This window comes from Pholcus phalangioides, unplaced genomic scaffold (genome assembly GCF_987345545.1).
Source record: "Pholcus phalangioides strain wild (caught in Gottingen) unplaced genomic scaffold, Ppha-v1.0 ptg000009l_1, whole genome shotgun sequence".
Classification (NCBI taxonomy): Eukaryota; Metazoa; Arthropoda; class Arachnida; order Araneae; family Pholcidae; genus Pholcus; species Pholcus phalangioides.
In genome coordinates this window covers 24,884,948-24,909,525 of record NW_028301602.1, presented here as the reverse complement: position 1 = coordinate 24,909,525, position 24,578 = coordinate 24,884,948, and the positions used below count along the sequence as shown (strand labels likewise).

Sequence of the window (24,578 nt, the reverse complement as noted above, 5' to 3'; positions counted from 1 at the left end):
TCGTGAACCATAGTGAAAAAAACTGCGTCGGGGGTACTCTATGTGATACAGTTAGGTCATTTCTCTCTCACACACATACAGGTGGAAAAGGTAATTTCCTAGAACGTACAGACTGTGCGGTCGTTAAGTTTCGTATTAAAAGTCTTACCTTTTACATAGAAATCATTCATTTCCAAAACTTTCCCCCCCCCCTTTTCAATGCATTTTCTCTAAACTTAATCATTCATTTCACGTTAAATTACTCAAAATTCTTCTGAAAATTGGAGGGAGGCGTATTTGGAAAGCGATTCCAGAGTTGGAAATAAATCAATCTTGCTCAAATAACAATTGCTCATTGGATTCATTATGATTAGCACGAAAATTTAGCTTTCAGCGTTGTTTTAGGTTAGCGCGTGCATCCATATGAACAATGTTCAGCGCCAAATCCGTACTCGTTAGTTGAGGCAGAAAAACGTCGAAAAAAATATTCGTTAACCAAAAAATTCGGAAGCCGAGGTATCACTGTTATAAGGAAAAACCTTCTAGCGGTGAATGTTAGAAGAGAATTTTCTTTCAAAAAACATTCTCTTCATTATGGCTTTAAAGCTGGGATTACAGTATAAAAGTTTGATCGAAGATCTTTTACAATACTTGGAAAATTCAACCAATAAGCAGATCGGTTACGTTCGAGCGAATGCAACTAATAGGCTTATTGGGTTTTTGTTTTTTTTAAGTTTGGCAAAAAATCTGTTATTTAGTGTGCTCCGAGACTGTTCATTCCTTTGAGAAAGAGCGCAAGCCCTCCTAAGATGGTCTCTCTGGGCAGTCAGTGGTCATGTTTGTCTGCCTGTTTTTTAGTGCAATCTCGGCCTAAGGTTTGAATGCTTTCTTATGTACAGCGACGGCTGTAGACACAGCTCATAACACGGAAACTTTTTCAAGATTGTTTTTTCGAAACTTTTTCAAGAATTTTGAATATTTATTACGTTAAAAATGAACGATAAAACATTAATTAAAAAAGTCTGTAATGGTAGAGACAGTCAGGAATCGACCACTTGTCGCTTTCGAAGGTATGAAGTTGGCACGGCATAACCATAGATGAGGCTAGCGATAGACATCGAGTCAAAACTTCCCATCCACTAATTTTTCACTGGGTTTATTCTTGGGTCTCCGTCATGGCCTAGCGCCGAGTACAGTGTTGTGTATCCACGGCGAAAACGCATGGACTCTTGTATAAACTCCTGGAATGTTCCTTCTTCCGCATCCGATACCAAATGAAATTATTCCGACTTGATACCACCTTGACTTCTTCTCGCACACCAGCGGACCCCCTCCATCACCCTACGCAGATTGGAAAAAAGAAAAAAGATTAAGAAAACTATAAGTTACTCTACGATTGCTTATGGGATTAGGATTTCTATGACTTTTCATATTTTTCTCGTGATTTTGCATATTTTGCTATTTTTTTTATTATTGCAAAACAGCACACATGAATACAGAATACAAATAATATACAAAATAAATAAATAAAGACAACAGAACAAAAGACAAAACATACATTTATGTAGCTCTTAGGGACCCATTTGGTCCGTCCTAGAGCTTAAAAAAAATTCTGTATTTAATAAATGGCACGCTTTTGATGGTCGCAATAGAGACCGTTTTTTTCATGATTTTCAGTAATTTTTAGGGTTTTTTTTAATCAATTGTTTTTCCCGAGGCATATTTTCACGTTTTCAAGGAATTGGTACATATTTCAGCATTTTTAATGAAAATGGCTTTTCCTCTAGCCATCTCATATTTCTTACTGAAAACTTATTCAGTATTGGGGGGGGGGGAAAGAATGGACCTTTTCTCCATCCTATTGACATTACTGATTTTTTTCCCCCATTTTTCAAGATGGAAATGTCCAGGAGTAGACTTTTTGAAAGCTAGTCTTGCACTCAAGTTTGCCTGGCGGTCCTTCAAGATCCCTTCAAATTGTTCTTTCCCCTTTCTCGAATAATAATGTATTATTTAATAGCTGTAAATTGTTTCATCATCTAATCGATTCTGGGCAGGTCCAGAGATAGAAAGGCATCAATATTTTTACATGCTTTGATGTTTTTTAATAAGGCCATAGCCGGTTGAGGCTATGTTGCGGCTATGAAGCCGCCTTCGTTACTTACTGATTTTGTGATATTCATGGTAGTTTGGATGATTTTGGAGGATTAAGTTTACTTGATTAATACTGCACACGACACACACGCGCACTTCACTTTGGATGACATCTACTATAAAACATATACTTAGCACTTTAACACTAGAAGAGGATGCTGGACTATATAATTATTTTATGGTATTTACATGCATACACACAATACATACATTTTGCGACTGCTGTTCCTTTTTAGTTCAATGTATTTAATAACACTGAATTTTGACAATAAAAAAAACTAGCATTATCCCACATGGTTAATTTTGAAGAAATTTGCGTTTTCTTAAGCATACGGGGTGTCCATAAAATGACTTTCCAACTAGAAATAAAATTGGAGGGCATCTGCGGACAAGATTTACCATGAAAAAAGATAGATAAAAATTGCATTTACATCACATATCATACATTGCTCTATTTTGATGATGTACACATTTTTATATGTATATCACAGTCTTTTTTATTCACTTTATTTAGTTCTTCGCACACGCTATGAATAACATATACTGTTTTGCCACTATAAATTTGCACTAACGAGTAAGATCTAGGGCGTTATTAAAATTCCACACTACAAATTAACTTAAGAAGAATATACAATTAAAAAAACCAACAACATCTTTGTCTTTTGTTTTCGTCAGTATTATCTGATTCAGAACAGTCACTTCCAGAATCACTACTTCCTCTTCCGGGTAGATACAGCAGAAAAAAAATCATGATTTTCGTTGTCAAGAGTTTGCATCGTCTCAGATTTATTGCCAGTCTCAGATTTATTGCCCTGAATATCATTCAGCACTGATAAAATTTGGCTATTTTGTTCTAATACATCCTTTTTCTAAGAGCCATTTCTGTTTTCTAGGAAGCTTTCAAAGCAGATGGTGGCATGAAGAATTATGAAATGTCAAACCAAAACAAAAACAGCTTGCCAGGTGAACGGTCAGAAGGAAAAAAAAGGTTCCACAACTTTCATAACAGAGGCTATAGCTCAATAAGATATAGTGTTTTGATTGTGGATACATACTGTCCCTGTCCATACACTCTTTAGATTGCCCAGTAACATGATGCAATGAATTTCATTATTTTAGTTTATTTTTCTTATTGGCATGTTACTCATGAACATATATTGTGTTATGTGTGCCATTAGGGGATGATAGGGAATAAACCTAGAAGCAAAAGTTTACATCAACACCCACCACAAGGAGAAAACATACAATTTACATATAGCAGTCAAAATGACTGCTCTCGGCCGTTCTAGGCATAAACGTCGATATCTCCCGAACAAAACCTTCAATGTCTTCAACTTTTTATACACAGAGATAAGTGTGGAAATAATGAAAAGTCACCAAAAACAGAGTGTGTGTGTGTACCTCAAATACTGCTGAGATTACAGCGTTTTCAAGATCAAAAACCATCAAAATGACTGCTCCTTCCATTCTAGTGTTAAATATCAGTGCGAAGTATCCGTTGTAAAGTGTAAAGTCTTTGAATTATAGTTCTCGGTACCAAGTGCAAAGTAGTCGAAGTCAGGTGCTACTTAATATTACCCCGTTTTTTTAAACTGAAATTCGAAGTAACGAGTAGTTTTTTAAAACAGTATTTAAGAATTATATTAATATTTTCATTTCACATTTGTTTTACTAAAGTTAGTGTTACTGGAAAAATATAAAATTATAGGCATTTTTTGGCTTTATAGGGAATGTTTTTTTATTTTTTATGCCATATTTTCAGTTTTTAGGTCGTATTTTTAGTTTTTTAGGGCACAAATGCATTTTCTATAGAGCATTTTCGATCAGTTTTTAGGTCATAACATCTTAGCCCTACTATATCTCATAACTACCTCAAAGTGGAAAACAGTTTCTCACGAGATGCTCTTCGTTGGCGGTCCAGAGAGGCCCAACTGCCCTCTCGCATGCTAAAGAATGGAACCTTTTTTCTGAGAATCATCGTAACCTCGGTTGAGTGCACGACCATTTTTCATAGTAATTAGGGCAAGGGTACTCGACCTTTAGTATAAAGCGGGCCACTTCATTTGTTTGAAACTGTAACGCGGAACACTTTAAGTGATCCGTAAATGTGCCGCAGGCCACTCAAGTGATCTAGAAATGTACCGCGGATCACTCAAGTGATCTAGAAATGTACCGCGGATCACTCAAGTGATCGAGAACTGCAGAGCGGGTATCTATAGTGATCTAGAAATGTGCCGCTCGCTTGATATTAACAAAATTCTGTCCCTCTCCCCTCGTAAGAAATTATTTTCATTTTTAACTCGAAATATTGAACTGGTATTTTTATATTTTCCGTGCTTCTCTCCTGAAAACTTAAATGAAACCACACGCGAAAATACTTTGTCAGTTGACACAAAAGCTTCTATTGAATTCACTTGATAGTGAAGTTGCTTAAAACTTACATCACATGCATCTCTACCTTCCGCGCCTGCGCAGATGGAAGTCTCCGGTAAATGGTACTCCGTTCCGAAATGTAACTGCAATGCAGCTTCGCACCTGTCTCGATTCCAGATTGGAACTCGCACTTCTTTTAAGACAAATGAATGAGTTTGTTCTGAAGGAAAATGGAGGAAAAATATAGTGAGAAATATATAACTAAAAACGACTGAAAATTTATTCATTTTCATAATTAATTATCGTTTCACGCCCCCCAGAAAAAGAACTCGGAGTATATATATATATATTCTACAAACCTTCTGACGTTCGACCCCACCCTGTTATATAACAGCGGGATGAGGACAACATTTCAGTTTCGGATCCCGACGAATCCGGCATACAGACGGTGTTGATGTGTGGAAGCCTCCGGGCTTTCTTTCTGAGCCGAATCAGGGCGATGTCATTCTCCAGTGTCTCGTTGTTGAACTGAGGGTGTAAGGCTATTCTGGCCACGTCGAACTCTTCATGACGGTGAGGCTCGTCAGCGTTCGATACGTCGTGTTCTCCCAAGCGGACTTTCAGTGACCTGGGATTGTTACTGCTGCAGAACATTCAATTATCACAAAAATAGAAAGTTTAGTTTCACAATTTTGTGCATGCAATTAAAATATATAATGCATCGTAATTGTATGATACTTGGGAGAATACAAGCTTTTACCAATTTGTATCCATATCATAGAGCAACGACTATCAGTGTCATAGAAAAACGATGATCGTAGAGAAATGATAATGGCTGTTAATATCGCAGAGAAACAACTATTAATATCGCAGAGAAACAACTATAAATATCGCAGAGAAACAACTATCAGTATCATAGAGAAACAACTATCAGTATCATAGAGAAACAACTATAAATATCATAGAGATCATCTCAATATCATAGAGAAACTGAATCAATATCATAGAGAAACTGAATCAATATCATAGAGAAACTGAATCAATATCATAGAGAAACTGAATCAATATCATAGAGAAACTGAATCAATATCATAGAGAAACTGAATCAATATCATAGAGAAACTGAATCAATATCATAGAGAAACTGAATCAATATCATAGAGAAACTGAATCAATATCATAGAGAAACTGAATCAATATCATAGAGATCATCTCAATATCATAGAGAAAGAGAAATGATTATTAATATCATAGAGCAGGGATGCCCAATTTCTGGCCCGCGGGCCAGATGTGGCTCTGCTAGGGGTCCCATATGGCCCCGAAATGTGTTTCGATGTGTTTTCAATACACAGAACCAGATCTGTTAACCACACGATCATAGGTTGATCATATTTCTTTCATAAAAATACGGGCAATCGGGATTCATACGGAATATTGCCAATTACAGTCAAAATATTGTGAGAAAAATTACCAATTACAGCCAAGAAAAACTGTCAAAGGCAAATAATTCATAAAAAAAGAACATGCATGTTATTAATATGTGAGATGAATATATTTATATGGCTGTAATTAATTGTGATGGTCATTATTATCATAATATAATTTTTGAGTCGTTTAAAATAATCCTAATTCTTGGTTACACAAAGTCAAGTAGGCTAAGTATCGTTGAGAAATAAGGAGGAAAAAAAACCCGGAACATTTTTCAAAATAACGGAAATGTTCCGTAAAATACGGGTGCACGGCAGATATACTGCATATCTGTCCCGCTGGCTAAAATTGTTGTGCACCCCCTGTGGTAGCCGTACATCCACCTCGTACATATTCCTCTGCAGAATTTCGTACGATTCGATACCCCCCTGGAATGTGTGCTCCGAATGTATGTGTGTATTAATGGTGTCACAAAGCTGCGTTTGTTTCGTGTTCTTGTGAAGATGGTAAATGCCTGAATTTTCATGTTATGTAAGTATGGTGAAAATTCATGTAGAGTCACCATCTTCACAGGGAAATGACTATCAATACCAAAGAGAAATGACTATCAATACCAAAGAGAAATGACTATCAATACCAAAGAGAAATGACTATCAATACCAAAGAGAAATGACTATCAATACCAAAGAGAAATGACTATCAATACCAAAGAGAAATGACTATCAATACCAAAGAGAAATGACTATCAATACCAAAGAGAAATGACTATCAATACCAAAGAGAAATGACTATCAATACCAAAGAGAAATGACTATCAATACCAAAGAGAAATGACTATCAATACCAAAGAGAAATGACTATCAATACCAAAGAGAAATGACTATCAATACCAAAGAGAAATGACTATCAATACCAAAGAGAAATGACTATCAATACCAAAGAGAAATGACTATCAATACCAAAGAGAAATGACTATCAATACCAAAGAGAAATGACTATCAATACCAAAGAGAAATGACTATCAATACCAAAGAGAAATGACTATCAATACCAAAGAGAAATGACCATCATTACAATAGAGAAATGACCATCATTTACAATAGAGAAATGACCATCATTACAATAGAGAAATGACCATCATTACAATAGAGAAATGACCATCATTACAATAGAGAAATGACCATCATTACAATAGAGAAATGACCATCATTACAATAGAGAAATGACCATCATTACAATAGAGAAATGACCATCATTACAATAGAGAAATCACTACCTAAAACCGATGACAAAAGTGGTAATCATCTACTTACTAGTCATCGATGCAATGAGCTGATGTCAGCACCCACAGCTCATCAATTAAGGAGCCACCACAAACATACAGATCAAGAGGCTTCTCAAGTATTGCAGCCTGTGAAAATAAAACATTTCAACCTTTTGTTAGTTATTTTTTACATAAAGTGAACTAGGCAATCACACTGTCCACACTTTCTAATATTTGTAAAAAAAAAAAAAATCCAACATACATGCCAAGCCCATTCTCCAGGATCAGAGACACCATCTTCACCGTCGTCAGTTCCTTTCTGACCGCATGACGCCAACTTGGCTCGTTTCGGCAATATGCCCACTTTCTTCGAGTTCGGGCTAACGAAGCAGCATATCCCGTTTCCAAAAGTACAATATGTGTAGGGTAACCCTCCAGAATTGATGCATTCCCAGTATTTCATGCAATCACACTGATAAACGTCGTCTGAAAATTAAAAAAAAAGAAAGTAGAATTTTTAAAGTTATATAAATTAGCACATTTTTTTCCCACCGACGTATAATATCATAAATATCATTCACAATGCAAACAAACACGAGAATGGAGGAAAATAAAAAAACTTTGGCAAAACAAATACAGTGAAACCTCGATATAATGCTTCTCTGTGAATCAAGGAAAAAATATCGTTGTAGAGAGGTAGCATTATCATCAGGCCACGACAAATTTATGTTGCTGCATCTGTTTTGAATTGGTGATGTTAGTACTACCATAAAATGCATTATCAAGTTTCATTCAAAGCAAAAAATTCCAATTAGTTAGTTGATTAATAAAGTTCAGTTAGTTGCTTCATTCTTAAAAGTTGTTTCGTGCACAATGATGTTGTGTACTACACAAAAAACAACTTCAAGGCAACTTCATTAACACTCGGTGTGGTAGATAGTGCAAAATACCGATGTTATTAAACATCCTCGAAAGAACCAAAATTGGTGAGCAATTTAAAATATATTGAGGGTGATTTTGCGTGGAAATATTAAAAATATCGTTGTAGAGAGCAATTTCGAAATATCCTAAAAAAATATTGTTATAGAAAGGTTTATCGTAGTAAAGGATATCGTTGTATCGTTACAAATGTCACGTTGTATCGTGACTGTATTATAAAGGAAGTATTTGGAAGAACCCATTGTGTAAAAAAACAAACAAACAAACAGATGCTTTCAATGAATCTGTTATGGCCAATGTCCGAATTCCGAGCATTGGGCGAACCTCAAATATTAGCATGACAATCCTATTTACGCAATTCGAATATTCTCACCGGAATCGTTGTTGTCCAACTGCGCATCTAGAACCCCATTCGATAAGAGCATGATAATTATAGCTATTGTAACATAGCTGAAAATCATCCTCTCGAGAACTACATCCTAAAATAAAAAGGGGGAAAAATAACAATCATTTTCAACATGAACAAGTAAATTAAATTATAACAACAGAACAGGAATAGATTCGAGCAATAATATTGGAAAAAAGACCACGATACATTTTCTAAGTTTGAGCCACCACTGTTATAGTCAGTCCTTTCGTATAGTTCTAACATTGAAACAAGAAATTTATATACAATGATGCCTCGGCTGCTACTACTACTACTTAACTGTATCTGCATCCCGTAGTTATATTATTTGTATGTTCTTACTGGTGCTGTCTTCTTCCATATTTCTATGTGAAGATGATAAATGATTGTATTTTCATGTTATGTAAGTATTATGTTGAAGGTCTGCCTGCTCTCTGCGGAATGACTTTTTTAAATGGGTCATCGGCTCACATTCGCGCCTTGCAGGGGCGTAGCCAGAAATTTCGTTCGGGGGGGGGACCACTTTCATTTCGGGGGGGACCAAAGTGACAGAACAATGGATTTGGCCATCTTTTTCCCTTTTTTCGGTCATTTTCTCACATTTCGGGGGGGGACCAGACCCCCAAGTCCCCCCCCTGGCTACGCCCTTGGCGCCTTGGCTAACAAAGATAATTCAGTCCGGAATGTTAGCGTTCATTAGCCGAAATGCGATTTCAGTAGGCTTCAATGGAAAATCGTTTAATTCGTTTCAGGTACTGCCCAAAATTTAATGATAAGTTTTTTTGAAGCACCCAAGCCCTATGAAAAGACAAAAACTAACCGAAGGCTAAAATGAACAGCTTCAAAATTGAATAAATGAGAATTTGAAGGAAGATGATATACTGAAGATATGTTTATTTTACACTATGTATACAACCAAGTCGAGATCGAGTTCATGGGTGTTTCATCCATTTGTGATTCGGTCAGCTCATTTATTTGTCTGATACATGCAGATGGAAAAGATAAGCTCCGAGAATGCACTGTTCAGGTTTGATTTTAAGTGTCTTGCACTGAAAGAACGTGAGCTGTGAAAACATCGGTTTCCCCTCCCCCAATGCATTTATATTAGTTAAATCTTTCATTTTCCATGAAATGATTTAAAAACTTACACAGAGAAAAGTGGAGGTATATCTTTGGGAAAAGGTTCTGAGGTGAACATATTAGTTAATCTAGCTCGATTGACAGCAATTCTGATTATGATTGGTGCTAAAACTCAGGACGAGGTTGTTTTATGTTAGCGTGTGCATTCATATCAACGAAAATGTTCGTCAGCCGCATCCGTTAGCCGAGGCAGAAAAGCAACGAAAAGAAAATTCGTTACCCGAAAAATGCGTAGGTCTATAGTTCGTTTCAAGTTAACTTTGCAGTAAAGGGAAAGCTACGAGGGAACCGCATCACACGTTGCTATGACAACGATAGCCTTTCAACCAATGTATCGATGTGCGGTCGCGGTAAGGTATGGCTGATTCTCCCCAAAATCTCTTATTGAGAAAAAATATTTTTTTTACGTATAATAGTAACCAATATTTTTTCTAATTTAAAAATTTTAAACGAATAAAGATCGGTTCAGAACGATATTTTTTCAGTATTTTTTTTAAATCATTCGAAAAAATTGAAATATTCTGCATAAATGATCATCGTAAGCTTCCGATATATGGGAACTATATTTTGCGGCGGCGAAGGAATACAACTCTCTACCTTTCTCTGCACTGCAAAGTTAACCTGAAACGGACTATAGGTATCATTGTTTTTATTGAGAGAAATTTTGTTACAATAAGTTATGTATTTTAACTAATTAAAAATGAATTCATAAATAAATAGGGTATGAGGATAGAAGCTAAACTGTATAAAGCTAATGAGAATCCCCAAGAGAGAGCGGATTTTTCCTAAAAAATGTGAATTCGTTTAAATAAGAAGATTGTTTATTCTATCGTGAGTTATTCAGTTGAGTTTAGTGTCGTGTGATTGGTCTCGTGATTTAGTAGAAGTTTTGTACAAAAATATTATTTTTAAATATTTTTATTGATTTGAGATGGAAAATTTATTTATTTTTTCCCCGGAGGTTACTTTATTAGTTTAAAGGACAAAAACATTGACCGAAAAATTGTAAAAATTCTTCTCCCTCATATTCTGCATCATTATGATTCCAAAAAAAAACAAAGAAAAAAATTATATCCGAAATGCTTTTGAAATTCCGTGCAACGAGCGTGAAACGTGCAAAAAAATGTGTGTTTCCTCCACCTTATTAGATAACAATAGAATTTTTTTGTTTTTTTTTCCTCCATTATGATCCTTTCTTCCTTCTTCATAATAATAGAAAACCGTCGATCATACATCGAATGTCCTTGACCTTCAGCAATGCAATAAAATCGAGGAAGAAAAAGAACATTTTCAAAACTAAAAGTAGTTTTGTTTTCATTTTCGAATTCGATTCTCAAACTGTTCCGGTTAGACCTTTATATTAATACTTACACAAATCTTGGATGAATATGTCAAGTATTAATGTAATACTCTTTGGTTATATGAGAAAGCATTTATGGAAAGTTTATGTTTAACGATAGAAATTAATTTAAAAAACATTAAATGGAGTAATTAAAAATCAAATTTGGTGAATGAAAATCTAATTAGATTTCTAAAAGAAATTAATTTTCTAGTTGCGTAATTCCAAACAATTTTCCGAACTTTTTGGACTTTGTGCACAGGCATCAGCTGCTTCAATGACTTTTCATTATTTTTCCTTCTCAAATACAATCACGCAAAATGTTGTTACAAGCGCAAAATGAACGGGGAAAAAATAGAAAGGAAAAATGATTTTTTCAGATGATAATAATGTTTATTGCGGCTCGGAAATGTTTTCGTTTATATATGTTATTACACTACTGCCCTATGTCGTAATTTCTTAAATGTGTCACAATATTCTTAAACTTTTGTAAATGAAATTACGGAAATTTCTTCATTTCTCTTTACACTAAAATAACCTGCAAAGATCTCTTTTACCCTTAATAAATTAGGAACATTTTCTGCGAATATCTAGTGTGTATATGAAGGCAATAAACATATTTTTTTGCAATTTTTGGTAGGCCATAATTGCCAATTACTTTCCCCGTTTAAGGTAACGGATTAAAGTAGATTTTATTTACAATAATAACCCCAGAAGGCATGAAATGCACTTATACTGGAAGAAAAAAAAAATAATAATAATAGTCAGTACGGGAAGCACTTCGCATACGGAGCCAGGTCGAAATCCCCAATAGTGGAAGCAAATCTTGCGTAGGAGGCACATACAAGTTCTGATGGAAGACTGTTCCATATTCTTGCCACACGGCATCAATATCCGTGGAAAAAGCAATCTCTTCTAGCCATTGGTATTCTTATTTGGAAGCGATGCCTACGTAGGTTAACTCGCCTGTCTATGATCTCAAAGAAAGGCTCTCTCGATGGTAGATAAACAATTTGGTGGACTAGTTTGTAGCACATCTTCAGATCTGCAGCGATTCTACGCCATTCCAGTGAGTGTAAACCCAGAAATTTCAGAAGGATTTCCTTTTCTTTCAGAATTGTGCACCATTATATCAGGAGTAGTCAATCAAATTTAATTGTCGAACTTCTCGATTATACTTTTCATTTACCTCTGATCAACTCTGGTGTGTTGTGCGAGCTCATGCCTTTTCATTTTCTTATATACAGTTGAACTCCCTACAGCGAACGGAACGTATAACGGACGAATTTTTCGGCCCTATCCCTATAACCTTCACACGTGAGCCAATACTGACGACTAAAAAAAATTGTTTTGATTCATTTACGTCTATTGTATGTAAAAATATACTTCAAAAAGAAATTTTTTTAAATATGGGTCGCAATCTAGCAGTCTATCGTGCTCGCTGATGTGAAATTGTACAATTTCGATTCACAATTTCAATGCAAGATTTCAAAGAAACATTGTGGTGATCAGAATCAGATAGTTTCTCTCCTACATTCTTCAGAGGAATCATCATTAGAGAATATAAAAAAAATTTTAACACAAATTTTTATGAATTTACACAGTTTTTGATATCTTTTTTATGGGATTATCGTGGTTGAATCATCTTGACCCCAGAAAAATGCGATAACAAAACTTTTATCGATCGCTATCAGATTATCAGAAACAAAAATAATTCGGGACAAATGTTTTCTAGATAAAACCCACGTAATCTAGGCTCAAGAGCAGTGTCTAACTGACGTAATGTACAAATCCCCCCCCCCTCCCAAATAAGGAGAAGCTATTATTATCTCATTGACTATGAAGCTATTTTCCAATACACCGATTGCATTTCCCTCGTTATGGAAGTACGAGGCTTTCACGACTTGTGTCACTACGAATCCACTCATTAACTTTCAACAGCAAGTTGAAACGTTCCGTCAAACAATTCATTATTATACAATAGAGAGATTGATGTACTACGCTGACGCTTGATTTTACGAACCTCCAATTTACGAACACGCTCTTTTTTTACGATCTGGTCCTCTATCCCGAACACTATGCCATAGAGCTAATGTTAAAATCCACTCTATTTTACGAACCCTCATTTTTATAAACTCTTTATTTCACGAACTTCGTTTTTCTCCTGCTGTTTCCTTTTTTTGTTATTTTATTGGTCTTCTCTGAGTTCATTGTGATAAAAATTAAACTTTAATTCGGCAGTTTTACGTGTCTTAAGAGAAAATAGAGCAGAGTTTCCAAAACTTTTTGTGTTCTACCGGCCCTTCCCCTTCTTTATAAATTTTTTCCTCCTATCGCCCCCAACTCAAGTCAACCCATATGTTCCTATAGCTTCTATCGCCCCCCTTCGTAACCATTTCAATATTGCCTACTTAAGAAACACTGAAATATAGAGCAAGAGTGGGAGGTAGAAGTGTTCATAATCAATACACAGGTGTTTTGTGTTTGTGAACACGCTCCAGGAAGGCGGGTTCGATTGTTGACCAAGAAAATTGGAGATAAGTTCACAACTTAAATATACTCTATGTGCCTTATGATTGTATAAACTGGTAGTTTAAGAAATGGTGTAATACATAAGGTATATAAGCCATTTCTAAGTCGATCGAACCAGAGCCGTCTTAAGAACATTATGGGCCCCGGGCCAAGTGATTCTTCTGAGGTCCTACCTGTAAAATTCTCGAAGACTTCAACTACTCATTTCTCTGAGGCCCCTCTTCACTTGAGGCCCCGGGCCGTGCTCCGGTGGGCCCCTGCGTTAAGACGGCATTGGATCAAACTCTGATTCAGTCAAATGCTGTTAGTCTACTTTCCTCTTCACAATGTCAACAAAACGAAAAATATCGTACTCGACAGTGGATGAAAAAAAAATATTTCGAAAGAAATTTATATGCTTGAACTCTCTTACAAAGACAGAAATTACCAAAAAGTACGGGATTCAAAAAATTACATTGAGTCCTCTAATCAAAGATCAACAAAAGATCGTTTATACTGTAAGTGGTTCCAGCGACGTTCCACCATTCAGAAAATATTTCAGAGAAGCGAGATTCACGTGATATGTTATTCTACAGCAATTACATGGAATCATATTTATCAAAATGTTGATGTGAAGCAAACGGAAATAAGTGATTTTCATGGAATTTGCCAATGAAATGTGAATGACCAACTAATTTTTTTATTTCCCGTATTTTTTTTTCATAGTCTCTCCCTTTTACGAACTAATTATCAAGTCCTCACGGGTTCGTGAAAACGAGTGTCTACTGTATATTTATAAACTTTGTTTTCTAATTTGAAAGATATGTATGTGAAATTCTAAAACTCTTTACGTTCGTGACACCTAGAGAATGTGATTAGAACTTGAAATACCGTAACTCGCGGTATCCTTCTTTATCTGATGTCGATGTGGTGTAGGGGCACCCCTAAATGCCACGAAACACCGATTAGAAATCAATCTGATATAATATTTTTAAGTAATTTTTATTAAAAAAAAATATTGGAGAACTCGATAAAATCAACAGAACACCATTTGGGAATACCAGAAACACTAAAAAGGAAATTCAATCTGATAAGAAATGTTAATTAAGTTGTTTATAGAGAATGACTTAATACTGATCAACTGGTTTAGTTTTTCTGAGGTTTAAGAGTTGTTCTGAGGTTAAGTTGAATTTAAAGTCTTCAGGTTTAAGTTGTAATGATAGAAACGGAGATATACTTTATAAATTTTGTAAACAAAAAGTGGAATGAAGTATTGTAAAATAACTTAGTTCGTGAATAAAAATGATATATTTTAAATTAATGAAATTCTGATAATTTTAAGTGTTATCAACTAGAGCCTGGATTATATGGCCTCTTACATACTTATTTTGGCCTTTCTTAACATTAATGCATATAAATGCATAGAATCAAAGAATTTTCAGAATAAGTAAATTTTTTTTGAAGGTTTATTTAAGCCCAATCACTTTTTTTTTAAACTGTCAAATAAATATTGCTCATAATATTCATCGGCTTTTTTTCCATAGGCGTGATTTAGTGAATTAATAGAGATGTTTTTAATGCTGTACTTGCCAAATATCAACCGTTTTATTGAAAGGCGGGGAATTTACACTATAAAAGTTTGATGAAAGATCTTTTACAAAACTTGAGAAAAAACAACCAACAAGACTAGTAGTTATATTCGCTCTAATATAACCAATATGCTTACTGGTTGCATTTTTTCAAGTTCTATAAAATAACTTTTATCTAACTTTTATAGTGCAATATCAGCCTTACAGACATGTCAAAAGTGTTAAATGTTTTTTGGAAATAGTAATGTATATTTTCTCTTTTTTTTTGGTGTATGTTTCGGAATTTTCTACTTTTCCAAGACATTTTTAATGTATATTTTGGGGTTTTTATGCATATCTTGGATTTTTTAATGCATATTTCAACATTTTCAACTTTTTTATTCTTCATATTTAAAGCCCATTTGCATTTTTTAGAGCACATTTGCATATATTTAGAGCATATTTTGCCATTTTTTTAGTTCATACAATCCAGGCTCTAGTTATCACATTCAAGTATATAAAAACTTAAAAATTTACTCACCAGGTATATGGAGGTACGTGTATCCAAAAGAAGATAATACCTTGATGTTTTTAAGAGATTAAGCTGACATAGCCGCTTTCCAGTGCTGAGAGGAGAGACGATCAACTTTTTTTTCTTCTTTTTCTTTCTTTTCTCTCCTACTGATGATGAGGAGTTAACGGAAAGACTGCACGAAGCTTAATGCTGGTGTCTGTGAGTAGGTCACCAGCAAACCTCGAGGTTAGAAAACAAAAGTGACCAGACAACTGACCAGTGTAAGCATCTACACCTTTACTAGCTATCTAAATCTCATTCTTTCTTTTCTTTTTCTCGGTTTATATTTTGAAAGAGGTAAAAGAAATGTACTTCCGGATTATGTGACGAGGGTGGAAATGAATACTCGTATCTTTTAGTATTTCTGATTCGTAACTCGTCTTGAAGCGAGATTGAATAGATCCCCTAAAAAATGATGAAAATAATGGGGAAAAACGCGTGGTCATTATTGTTATAAGGTCACTTACAATAAATAACGGCGAAAGTTCGGCAACGTTTTTAAATTGCTTATGAGAATCACGAATGTCCCAAATTTTCAGTTGACAGTCATTCAGTTGAAAAGAGAAGTTTCAAATATTATGCCTTTTTTTGCAGATGATATATTGTCCGTACTATGTAAATTAAATTTTATTTTTTTGCATGAAATGCAACCAAATGGTTTACGTTAAATCATACGACAAAAAATATTCAAGATCGAATTTCCCCCCAAAATATACTGTGTAATAAAGGAATGTTTTAGTTTTTGCAATTAAAGCGTTGACTTATACTATTTTATGACTATACTTTGCATAAAAATGGACACATTACTCAAATTTTGAAAGTAATAATTGCTGTAAAAGACATGAAAAATAATTATTAAAAATAAATTTATGCTAAATCAATATTTTTCCAAAATGTTCCATGACAGCGTAAAATGTCATGATGGATTTTTTTGGTGTGAAATTTTATTGTGAGTCGTATAATAGGGTGTAGGACAATGATTTTCCACTTTACATATCATGGCACTTTAGAGTTGTACCAGAGTTTATTTGAAATTTTTTGTTGCCTTAGGGGTTTTTATTTGTTAAATTATATACGTACAACTTCAAATATCGGACCACATGAATGAAATTTAATTTGTGAAACTAATTTCAATTTCCCTGTGCAGGTAAGGAAGAATGAAACACCATTGTAATTTAGTGAAATGCGTCCATTCGTTGGGACTACGTTCATGAATCAACTTGACCTTGGTGTTACGAAGCGTGTATGGACAGGAAGGGAAGCGAAAAGATGTTTAAAGAGAAAAGGATGTGTCTGAAACAATAACTGACTGTAATTGTGTTCTCGATCAAACCATTATCACGTCAAACAAAAAAATAAAAAAATAAACAAAAAGTTTTTTTTTTTTTAATGTAAAAAAATTGTCAAAACCTTGACTTCATTCGAAGAGAGATTCACGCCTAACTGCTGAATGACACATTTAGTTTTTTGCAATTCAACTGTTTTTTATTACCAAGGAAAGTCCTCCAAATTTATTTTCAAAAAATACAAAGAACCCTCTCTCTTTTCATATTTCCGATGATATATATATATATATATATAAATCAAATATACGAGGCTACTGTGAAGGAAAGCAAAACCCCATGCCATACAATGTATTGCTAAAAAAACCTAGGGGCTTGAGACACCCCCCCCCTCTCCCAATACATGAGACCCTCCAACAATTCACGAATATATTCCGGACCAGGTTTAACCCTTAGATGCGTAGCTTCGCATATATGTAAATGGTCTATTAGACGCTCATTACTGCTGCCAGTTTAAAGATGAAAATTCAGAATCGACTTTGCACATAAGCTGAGGTCATTTCCTTCCCATTTCATATTTTGAATTCCCTTGTAAATGTTCCAGGTAATGACAACTCTTTGTTACAAAGCATGTATAGCTGTGATTTCACTAATTTTTTGAAATGTTTTGTTTGCATTTCTCTTTCCTTTTCTTTTTAATTTGAAGTTCGCATCCCGATTTTTTTCTTACTATAGTTTAAATCATGAAGGCAGTTATATATTTCGAATGTAATATTATTTTAATACATTTATTTTATGGTCGATTTTTGAGGCTGCAGTACAATTCGAGATAGATTTTTCACAAGGGCGTAGCCAGGGGGGGGGGGACTTGGGGGGTCTGGTCCCCCCCCCCCCCGAAATGTGAGAAAATGACCGAAAAAAGGGAAAAAGATGGCCAAATCCATTGTTCTGTCACTTTGGTCCCCCCCCGAAATGAAAGTGGTCCCCCCCCCCCGAACGAAATTTCTGGCTACGCCCCTGATTTTTCAGATTTTCTATACGTGTCATCAGCTATGAAAAAAATTATCAGCTCGAAAAAAAATTGAACATTTAAGAGTTAGGCACTTTGCGTTCTGGTGCGAAAAATTTTATTTGATCCTCTACATTGTAGAGTCTACAGTATCGAATATAGCATGTCATAAGCTTACAGGATGTTCTGAAGTTGGAGGAGGGCATAATTTTTTTCTCTTCCGGGGAGAGGGTCTCTCAATCAAAATTTCGGTTCAAAGGGATTCGGGGTTCATCCATCCTCCCTTTCGTACGCCAGTGTTGCATGCATGCATGCATGGCCCTCCTCCACTTGCGGTAGCCTGTGATTCGTTTTCGGTTTGCTCCTCTACCAGCGGTAGCCCTCTGGCTTTAAAAGCCACCACTACAAAACTCAACATTCCTCTCGGGATCATGAGTATTATTCGTATCATCAGTGCATACTAGTAATTGTCGTATGTGTATATTTGTGGGCTTCACCCAAGGCCGGAACTGGAGGGGGTTCAAAGGAGGACAACTGCTACGGGCAGCAATCTTTCAGAGAAAACAAAAACGCCGTTATAAAGTAACCGAATTTTACAGGGGGGGAGTGGCAAAATCTTGTTTGCTTTCCCTCGCAAAAATCGACACGGCTCTGTCTTAGCGTATTAATGGTATCAAAGACATACGTGTTTCGTGTTCGAAATGCTGCCATATGCATTTCTAATTCGAAGTGAAAGTGCGAGATGCTTAGATTTTTTGTGTTTTGTAAGCAGAGTGTAGAAGAGTATGACTGCTTTTGTGTGGATTTTCTTTGCAAATAAGAGACCACTTCGCATTCGTGCCTCACAAGGCTGGAAAGCCACAGAAAATCATGTTCAACCGACTACTGTGCTACCTACAAGAATCGCACATGGGTTCTTACGATGCGGACACATCACTATGTCCATATGACCTGACAGCGGCAGCCTTCCAAGACCTGGTTGATCGGTCTTACACTTTTGCAAAAAATAAAATAAATAAAATAATTACAATAAATTTTCTGGGGAATAGTGAGGAAGAGGCCATCTAAATGTTCTGGCTGGGGTTTCCGTGGAAACAAATAGTCTAGCAAAATCTTATTTCTCTGTGGTTATATTTGTGAATAAATCGCAGGACTCATACTTTTATATTTCATATCTATGCATTGATAGAGTTTCAAAATGTCATGGGTCAGTCCTGAACGGAATGACGTAATTCAGTGAAATCTTAACGCATAGGAGCCTCAATCAGATCTGCATCATTTTTCGGGAACAATTTATGCAAATTGGAAGGCATGTATTTCCACGCAAGGGGGGGAGGGGGCATCAGAAAAATCACTTGTCCCAGGGGTCTGTCGGACCCCTGACGTGTTTACGTCACGTTGACGTGTTTTCGGGGTGGGCGGGGGGGGGGGGTGACCAGACCCCCAAGTCTCCCCCCCCTCTCGCTATGCCCTTGTATATTGCTCTAAAATAGAATATTTTAGCCCCGGCATCTGATGACAATCCGGTAACAACTTTAGATCCTTTCTACTCCGAGGGTTATATAACTAAATCGTTTTCACTTTAATGAGCATAAAAGAAATCAATCAATGGTCATATCCCTCGCCTTGGCAATCCTCCATCTGTTCTTTGTCTGACTTTTTATGAGAGCAAAAGACCTATTCCCGAGAAGTCGGTCCCTGGAAAACTTATCTTTTCTCAGACGAACTTTCCTTTTTCTTCTTAAAAAAGACCCAGTCATAAAAAATCGGCCTCGCAAATGGCAAAATCTTTTTGTGAGTTTTTTTTTTCACTTCCTTCATATTGGTAGGGTTTGAAGTTGGAGCTGCTTCAGGAAAACAAGAAAATGGTTTTCTCCCAACAGTGGCCATTTTTTGTCTTCACGGGTGGGGCAAATAGAAAGGCTAATGGGGAAAAATCTCAACCAATTAACATGTAAAAAAATGCTTGCTCATTTGCGTGTGGAGGTGCGTTTGCAGTGGACTCACTATAGTGAAGGCAAATGCATGACAAAAAAAATTTTCCTTTAGTTCTTTCAGTTGACAAGATTTAAATTTTTTTCCATAAGTGACTTTCTCAAGGAATCTGTCAAACGTATTGTTACAAAAAAAGAAATCGTGATTTTTCACATACTGCACATTAGACAATTTCATTCTAACGCCTTACAATGGTTGAATAAAAAATAAAAAACGCATCTAAGCTCAAAGGAAACAAAGTTCCATTTTAGAATAGAGAAAAAAAAAATGGATGGATGGATTAAAAATTTTGCAATCATGTGAAGGAGAAAAACAGAGTTCCGTTACCAATATCCGTTAGCAATACGTCCTGTTCAGCCAAACGTTAAGTGTAGTCACCGCAATTCCTTTCTTTCAAACCGAAGACAACTCCGGTCTATCGCTATGGACAATTTACTACCGATTGAGTTGTGCTGGAAGTGTGAGTGTGTGTGTCCTACCTAACAGTCTGAGTGCGTATATAGTGTTGTGTGTGAATTTTTACAGCTGCCATCTGTATCACAAATTCTAAGTGAAGTGTGAATATATGTACTGGTGTAGTCCTGTTGCTCCCTGTTTCCAGTTCTGCTCTCCAGTTCTGGGGCCCGGGACGATTATCATTATTTTTTGTCTCTTCACGCTATAAATTCATCATAAAAGGGGCTCGTGAAAGTCTGATCTGGGAGGCCGCAATAGATCCCAGACTAGAGACCCTACTACAGGAAATGCGGATCATGTTTATTGTTATCATGTAGCCTACTCTAGGCTGCGTGGACTGTATAAATGAAAATATTCATCTCGTCATCTTATGCTTCATAGTTTTATAAACAATTCTTTCATCGCCCCCTTCTTCAGAATTTTTTTTCTCTCATCGCCCCCAACTCAATCGCACTCATAGGATCCTATGCTATACCCGCAGCTTCCATCCCCCCCCCCCGGACAATTTCATCGCTCCCCAGCTGGTGATATTGTCCACTTTGGGAAACACTGATACACATCATCACATTTTTTTGTCATAAAGTGGGGGGCATGATGATAATGATGATAATGTCAATACATATATACACCTATACATTAATCAGTCGGCTCTGCCTTTGACGTTGTCTCCCCATCCCCCCCTCTCCCATGCTTCCCTGTACTTCCGCCCATGTTTTTCAACATTTTATTTCGCAAAATCATTTTATTCCACAATTTGCAGTGGTGCTTTATTTATCCCCTTTCGTAGGGTGGCCGTACGTCCCGTATTTCCCGGGACAGCCCCGGTATTTTCTGTTTTTTTGGTTGTCTCGACTTTTTGGCGAAAGTGTCCCAGTTTTTCCCGTTTTTACACGAAACCTACTTGAATTTTTATTTTTTATTGAAATCGAAGATTGACATTATTTTTCCTCATAAATTATTTTATATAATAAATAACTATAAATGAGAATATTAATCTCCCACATTTGTCTCGGTGAACGTTTTTTTTCGTGGAATTCATTTTAATTCACTGCAATTTTCAGTAGTGGTTCATTTCCGGCGCCATTGTGATTTTTTTCCCCGTAATTTCAACAATATTTTTCAACTTTGGTTTCGGCGTCATTTTTGGCGATAGTTGGCGATGTCTCGTATTTTACCGTATTTGGAATCCCAATTTTCCGTATTTCTCTCGAGGAAATATGGTCAGCTTAGTCTTCGGCAATTTTTAAGCGATTTCCTGCAGCTTACCTTTGGCCCCCATTTTTGAAATGATTGAGTTTTCGTTCATGAATATGGTCAAGTTATGTTAAAGTCGTTTGGATTGATTTGTTTTTCTGCCATCTCGTTAAAGCCTACAAATTTGACCGCTAGGTATCTGTGTGCAATAGGTGGGATCAAAGCTGGTTTAAGAGTACGGGCGGGATAAAAGAGCAATCAACTATAAACATTCCTCGGAAAGCAACTTATATTTTTCTCCGGTCGGTTTGAAGATATTCACACAGTATCGCAAAAATGAAATTCGTCTTGTTTTAAAATAAGAAGTGAATGTCATTGCGTTGTTTCACTGAGAGAACTCCATAAACAGTAAACAAAGCGCAAGATGTGGGTCAAGCTCCAAGCTGTCATCACAGAGGCCGAGCTGGAGCTGGTGCCAGAGGATTTGAGAAGTAAATTGGACGATCATCTACAACAACAGGACCATTTGGTCGACGAACTCAAGAATGAAAATGCCGAGCTTGTGGCTGTCAATGGTGAGGCATCTGTGAATGGTTGAAAATCTCTTGATGGTTGTTTACAAGTTTGTCGATTCTCATTCATGAATTGAAATTTGAATGGTAATCAATCATGTTACCTCGCCTTGAAAATCATATGGCGATATGGGGGGGGGGGGAATAAAATTCATGTGGTTGAATGGTGAAGTAAGAGTCGAGTTTGGTTATAACATGCCCTCTAAAGTCAGAGGGTTCTCAAACTTTTTCCACCCCTCACCCTAATCAACGCTTATCCACTGCTACTCAGAGCAGTTTGACAAAGAACCGTTTCTAAAAACCTTTGTCGGGCCGCCACTCCATGGCACGCTGTTTGAGAACCCTTGCCCTAGGTGATTCGAGATGTGTGTGTCATAAGCAAGGTCCTAAAATTGGCTTGCATAAGAGTAGCATATATGCATGTACAAGAAGCAGTTAAAGGATGAATTTGCCACCCCCCCCCCTTCTGGTCCAAGACAACAGACCTGCCTGCTTCTCCTAGTTGCGGTCCTGAGCATGGATATAGTCTTTGATTGATATCTGAAAAGTTTTGAAGGATTTATTAGAAAACAGGCATCTTCAACTCGTTGCTCACAAGCACCACGGTGCTCCTTGGAACATCCAGAGTTCTCAATACTTGTTTCCGATTTCGTTAAAAAGTTAAAATTAAAAACTTTGTACAAATTGCATTTAAGGATTGAAATTGATCCTGATTTCATGCATTCATATGTCAAACTTCCCGTAAGAGTGCTCTTCTTTTGATGATGGATACAGGTAGTGCTCGTGACAAGACAAAAAGGTTGATGACCTCTGATATACAACATACAGACATTTTTGGAAGTGTTAATAATTTTTAAAGTTTATTGAAAACAAAAAACCCACTGGTATTATAAATTTTATATACACGTCATCAATCAATAATACACTTGAATTAGCATACCTTTTCAACAGTGAGGGAGTTGATGTACAACAATTACTCGTCTATCTCTGCCATCCATAAAGTGATCACAAAGTCACAAAAACAAGTAAAAATCCAATGATTCGAAAATCATAGGTGATAGTTTTGCACAGGAGTTTAAATTTCAAAAATTTCATTGTCACATTAGTTACATCTACTACTGACAGGTATCACTAAAGTTGAAAAAAATTCTAAGTGCCATCTGTTAATGAGAAATGTAAATACTTATGGCACATAATTTCTCGTTTATTAAAAAAATTTAGGTAATTTTTATAAAGGCGTTTTTTTATTAAAAGAAAACGTCAAGTTAACACTGCATGCAATGAATGTTACACAAAAAAAAGACTGTTTTTGACTACATTTTTCTTAGGTTTTTCTTTCACGGTATGTTATATCCCAATTATTTTCTTGGTTAAGACCCCCAAAGCAGAATGTTTTGCATTGTCCTGCAATGAGCCCTCTGCTGACTGGAAATGTGCTATGGTAAAAATCCCTGTAATTGTTTTCCGCACTTTTTCTTGAAATTCCTTGAGATTGTTCTGAAGTAGCACTACTTTTTCTTTGACGTATGTTGCATTTTCGACATATTTTGCTTTGTGGGGTTAAGACCATTCTTTTTGTCCCCTGGCAACTCAGAATTTCTTTTGTTTGCCAAACAACTTCAACATCATAGATATTTCAGATGCTTGCAAAAAAGAAAACTTGTTCAGCCTTAAAAAACCCTGTAAATGAACACAGTAACCTGAAATATGAAAAAAAAACTCCAAAAAATCAATCTGTGCCAATTAAATTCTTTGTGTCGTTGGCTGTTTGAAACCATTTCAGCAGCACATTTTAGCCAAGAAGCAAGTCTTTCTTTCACTGATATGTATTGCAATCTGGCAACACTCCAGACTAATGTATATATCAACGTGTGTGCATCACACCCCACCCGAAGCACATATATTGTTGCGAGACAAATGTGATTACTTCTAATACTACTTCTGCTTAACTATGTAACTTAACTATACACTTGTTATTGTTTTAATCATATGTTAATCATGTTATAAATTCTAACTAGTCATTAACAGTGAGAAAATTTGATTTGATTTTTCTGATTTAGGAACAGGTATCCAGGGGTTCTCAACTGTACGGCGTGGCACCTTGGTGCACCGCCAACCTTTATCAGGGAAGACGGAATGACAAAGGTTTTTTGGAGAGATTCTTTGTTAAGCTTCTCTGAGGAGCTGTGGATGAGCATTAATTAGGATGAGGGGCACTGCGAGTGGAAAGAGTTCGAGAACCTCTGATATAATTCCTTTTTCGTGATTATTTTTCCTTTGGCAAGAAAACCAACCAAAAACATGGGAAGAAGTTGTCAAGATTGAGATGCCGTCATACTTTTGGATGTCTTTCTTGCCAAAAAAAATCTCCAATATATTGCCAAAAAGATCATA

General features: G+C 36.0%; 2 protein-coding genes across 5 annotated transcripts in view; one reads left to right on the top strand and one right to left on the bottom strand.

Moving 5' to 3' along the window:
- Positions 1–1,015: 1,015 nt before the first annotated feature.
- LOC149082593 (tryptase-like) lies at positions 1,016–15,800 on the bottom strand. The gene is made up of 7 exons (XM_089236883.1): positions 15,643–15,800; positions 8,511–8,616; positions 7,461–7,684; positions 7,248–7,345; positions 4,866–5,149; positions 4,575–4,726; positions 1,016–1,320 (listed from the first exon to the last, which is right to left on the bottom strand). The coding sequence occupies exons 2-7, from the start codon at positions 8,596–8,598 to the stop codon at positions 1,153–1,155; spliced, it is 1,014 nt and encodes a 337-aa protein (XP_089093009.1). The 5' UTR covers positions 8,599–8,616; positions 15,643–15,800; the 3' UTR covers positions 1,016–1,152.
- A 6,066-nt stretch (positions 15,801–21,866) lies between these two features.
- The window catches only part of LOC149082592 (nucleoprotein TPR-like), a 68,608-nt gene continuing 65,896 nt past the window's right edge, over positions 21,867–24,578 (top strand). For all 4 annotated transcript variants that reach the window (XM_089235856.1, XM_089235854.1, XM_089235855.1 and 1 more), the window contains exon 1: positions 21,867–22,187. In XM_089235856.1, coding sequence (XP_089091982.1) covers positions 22,037–22,187 — 151 coding nt within the window. In that variant the 5' untranslated portion in view covers positions 21,867–22,036. The remainder of the gene's footprint in view (positions 22,188–24,578) is intronic.

Bases quoted from the DNA above. Each gene is read 5' to 3' on its own strand.
- LOC149082593 (XM_089236883.1), bottom strand. From the start codon at position 8,598: ATGATTTTCAGCTATGTTACAATAGCTATAATTATCATGCTCTTATCG. The intron at 7,346-7,460 runs GTATGTTGGATT...TTATTTTCACAG, and splicing joins CTGGAGAATGGGCTTGGCAT to GCTGCAATACTTGAGAAGCC. The intron at 4,727-4,865 runs GTTTGTAGAATA...ATTTTCCTTCAG, and splicing joins GTGGGGTCGAACGTCAGAAG to AACAAACTCATTCATTTGTC.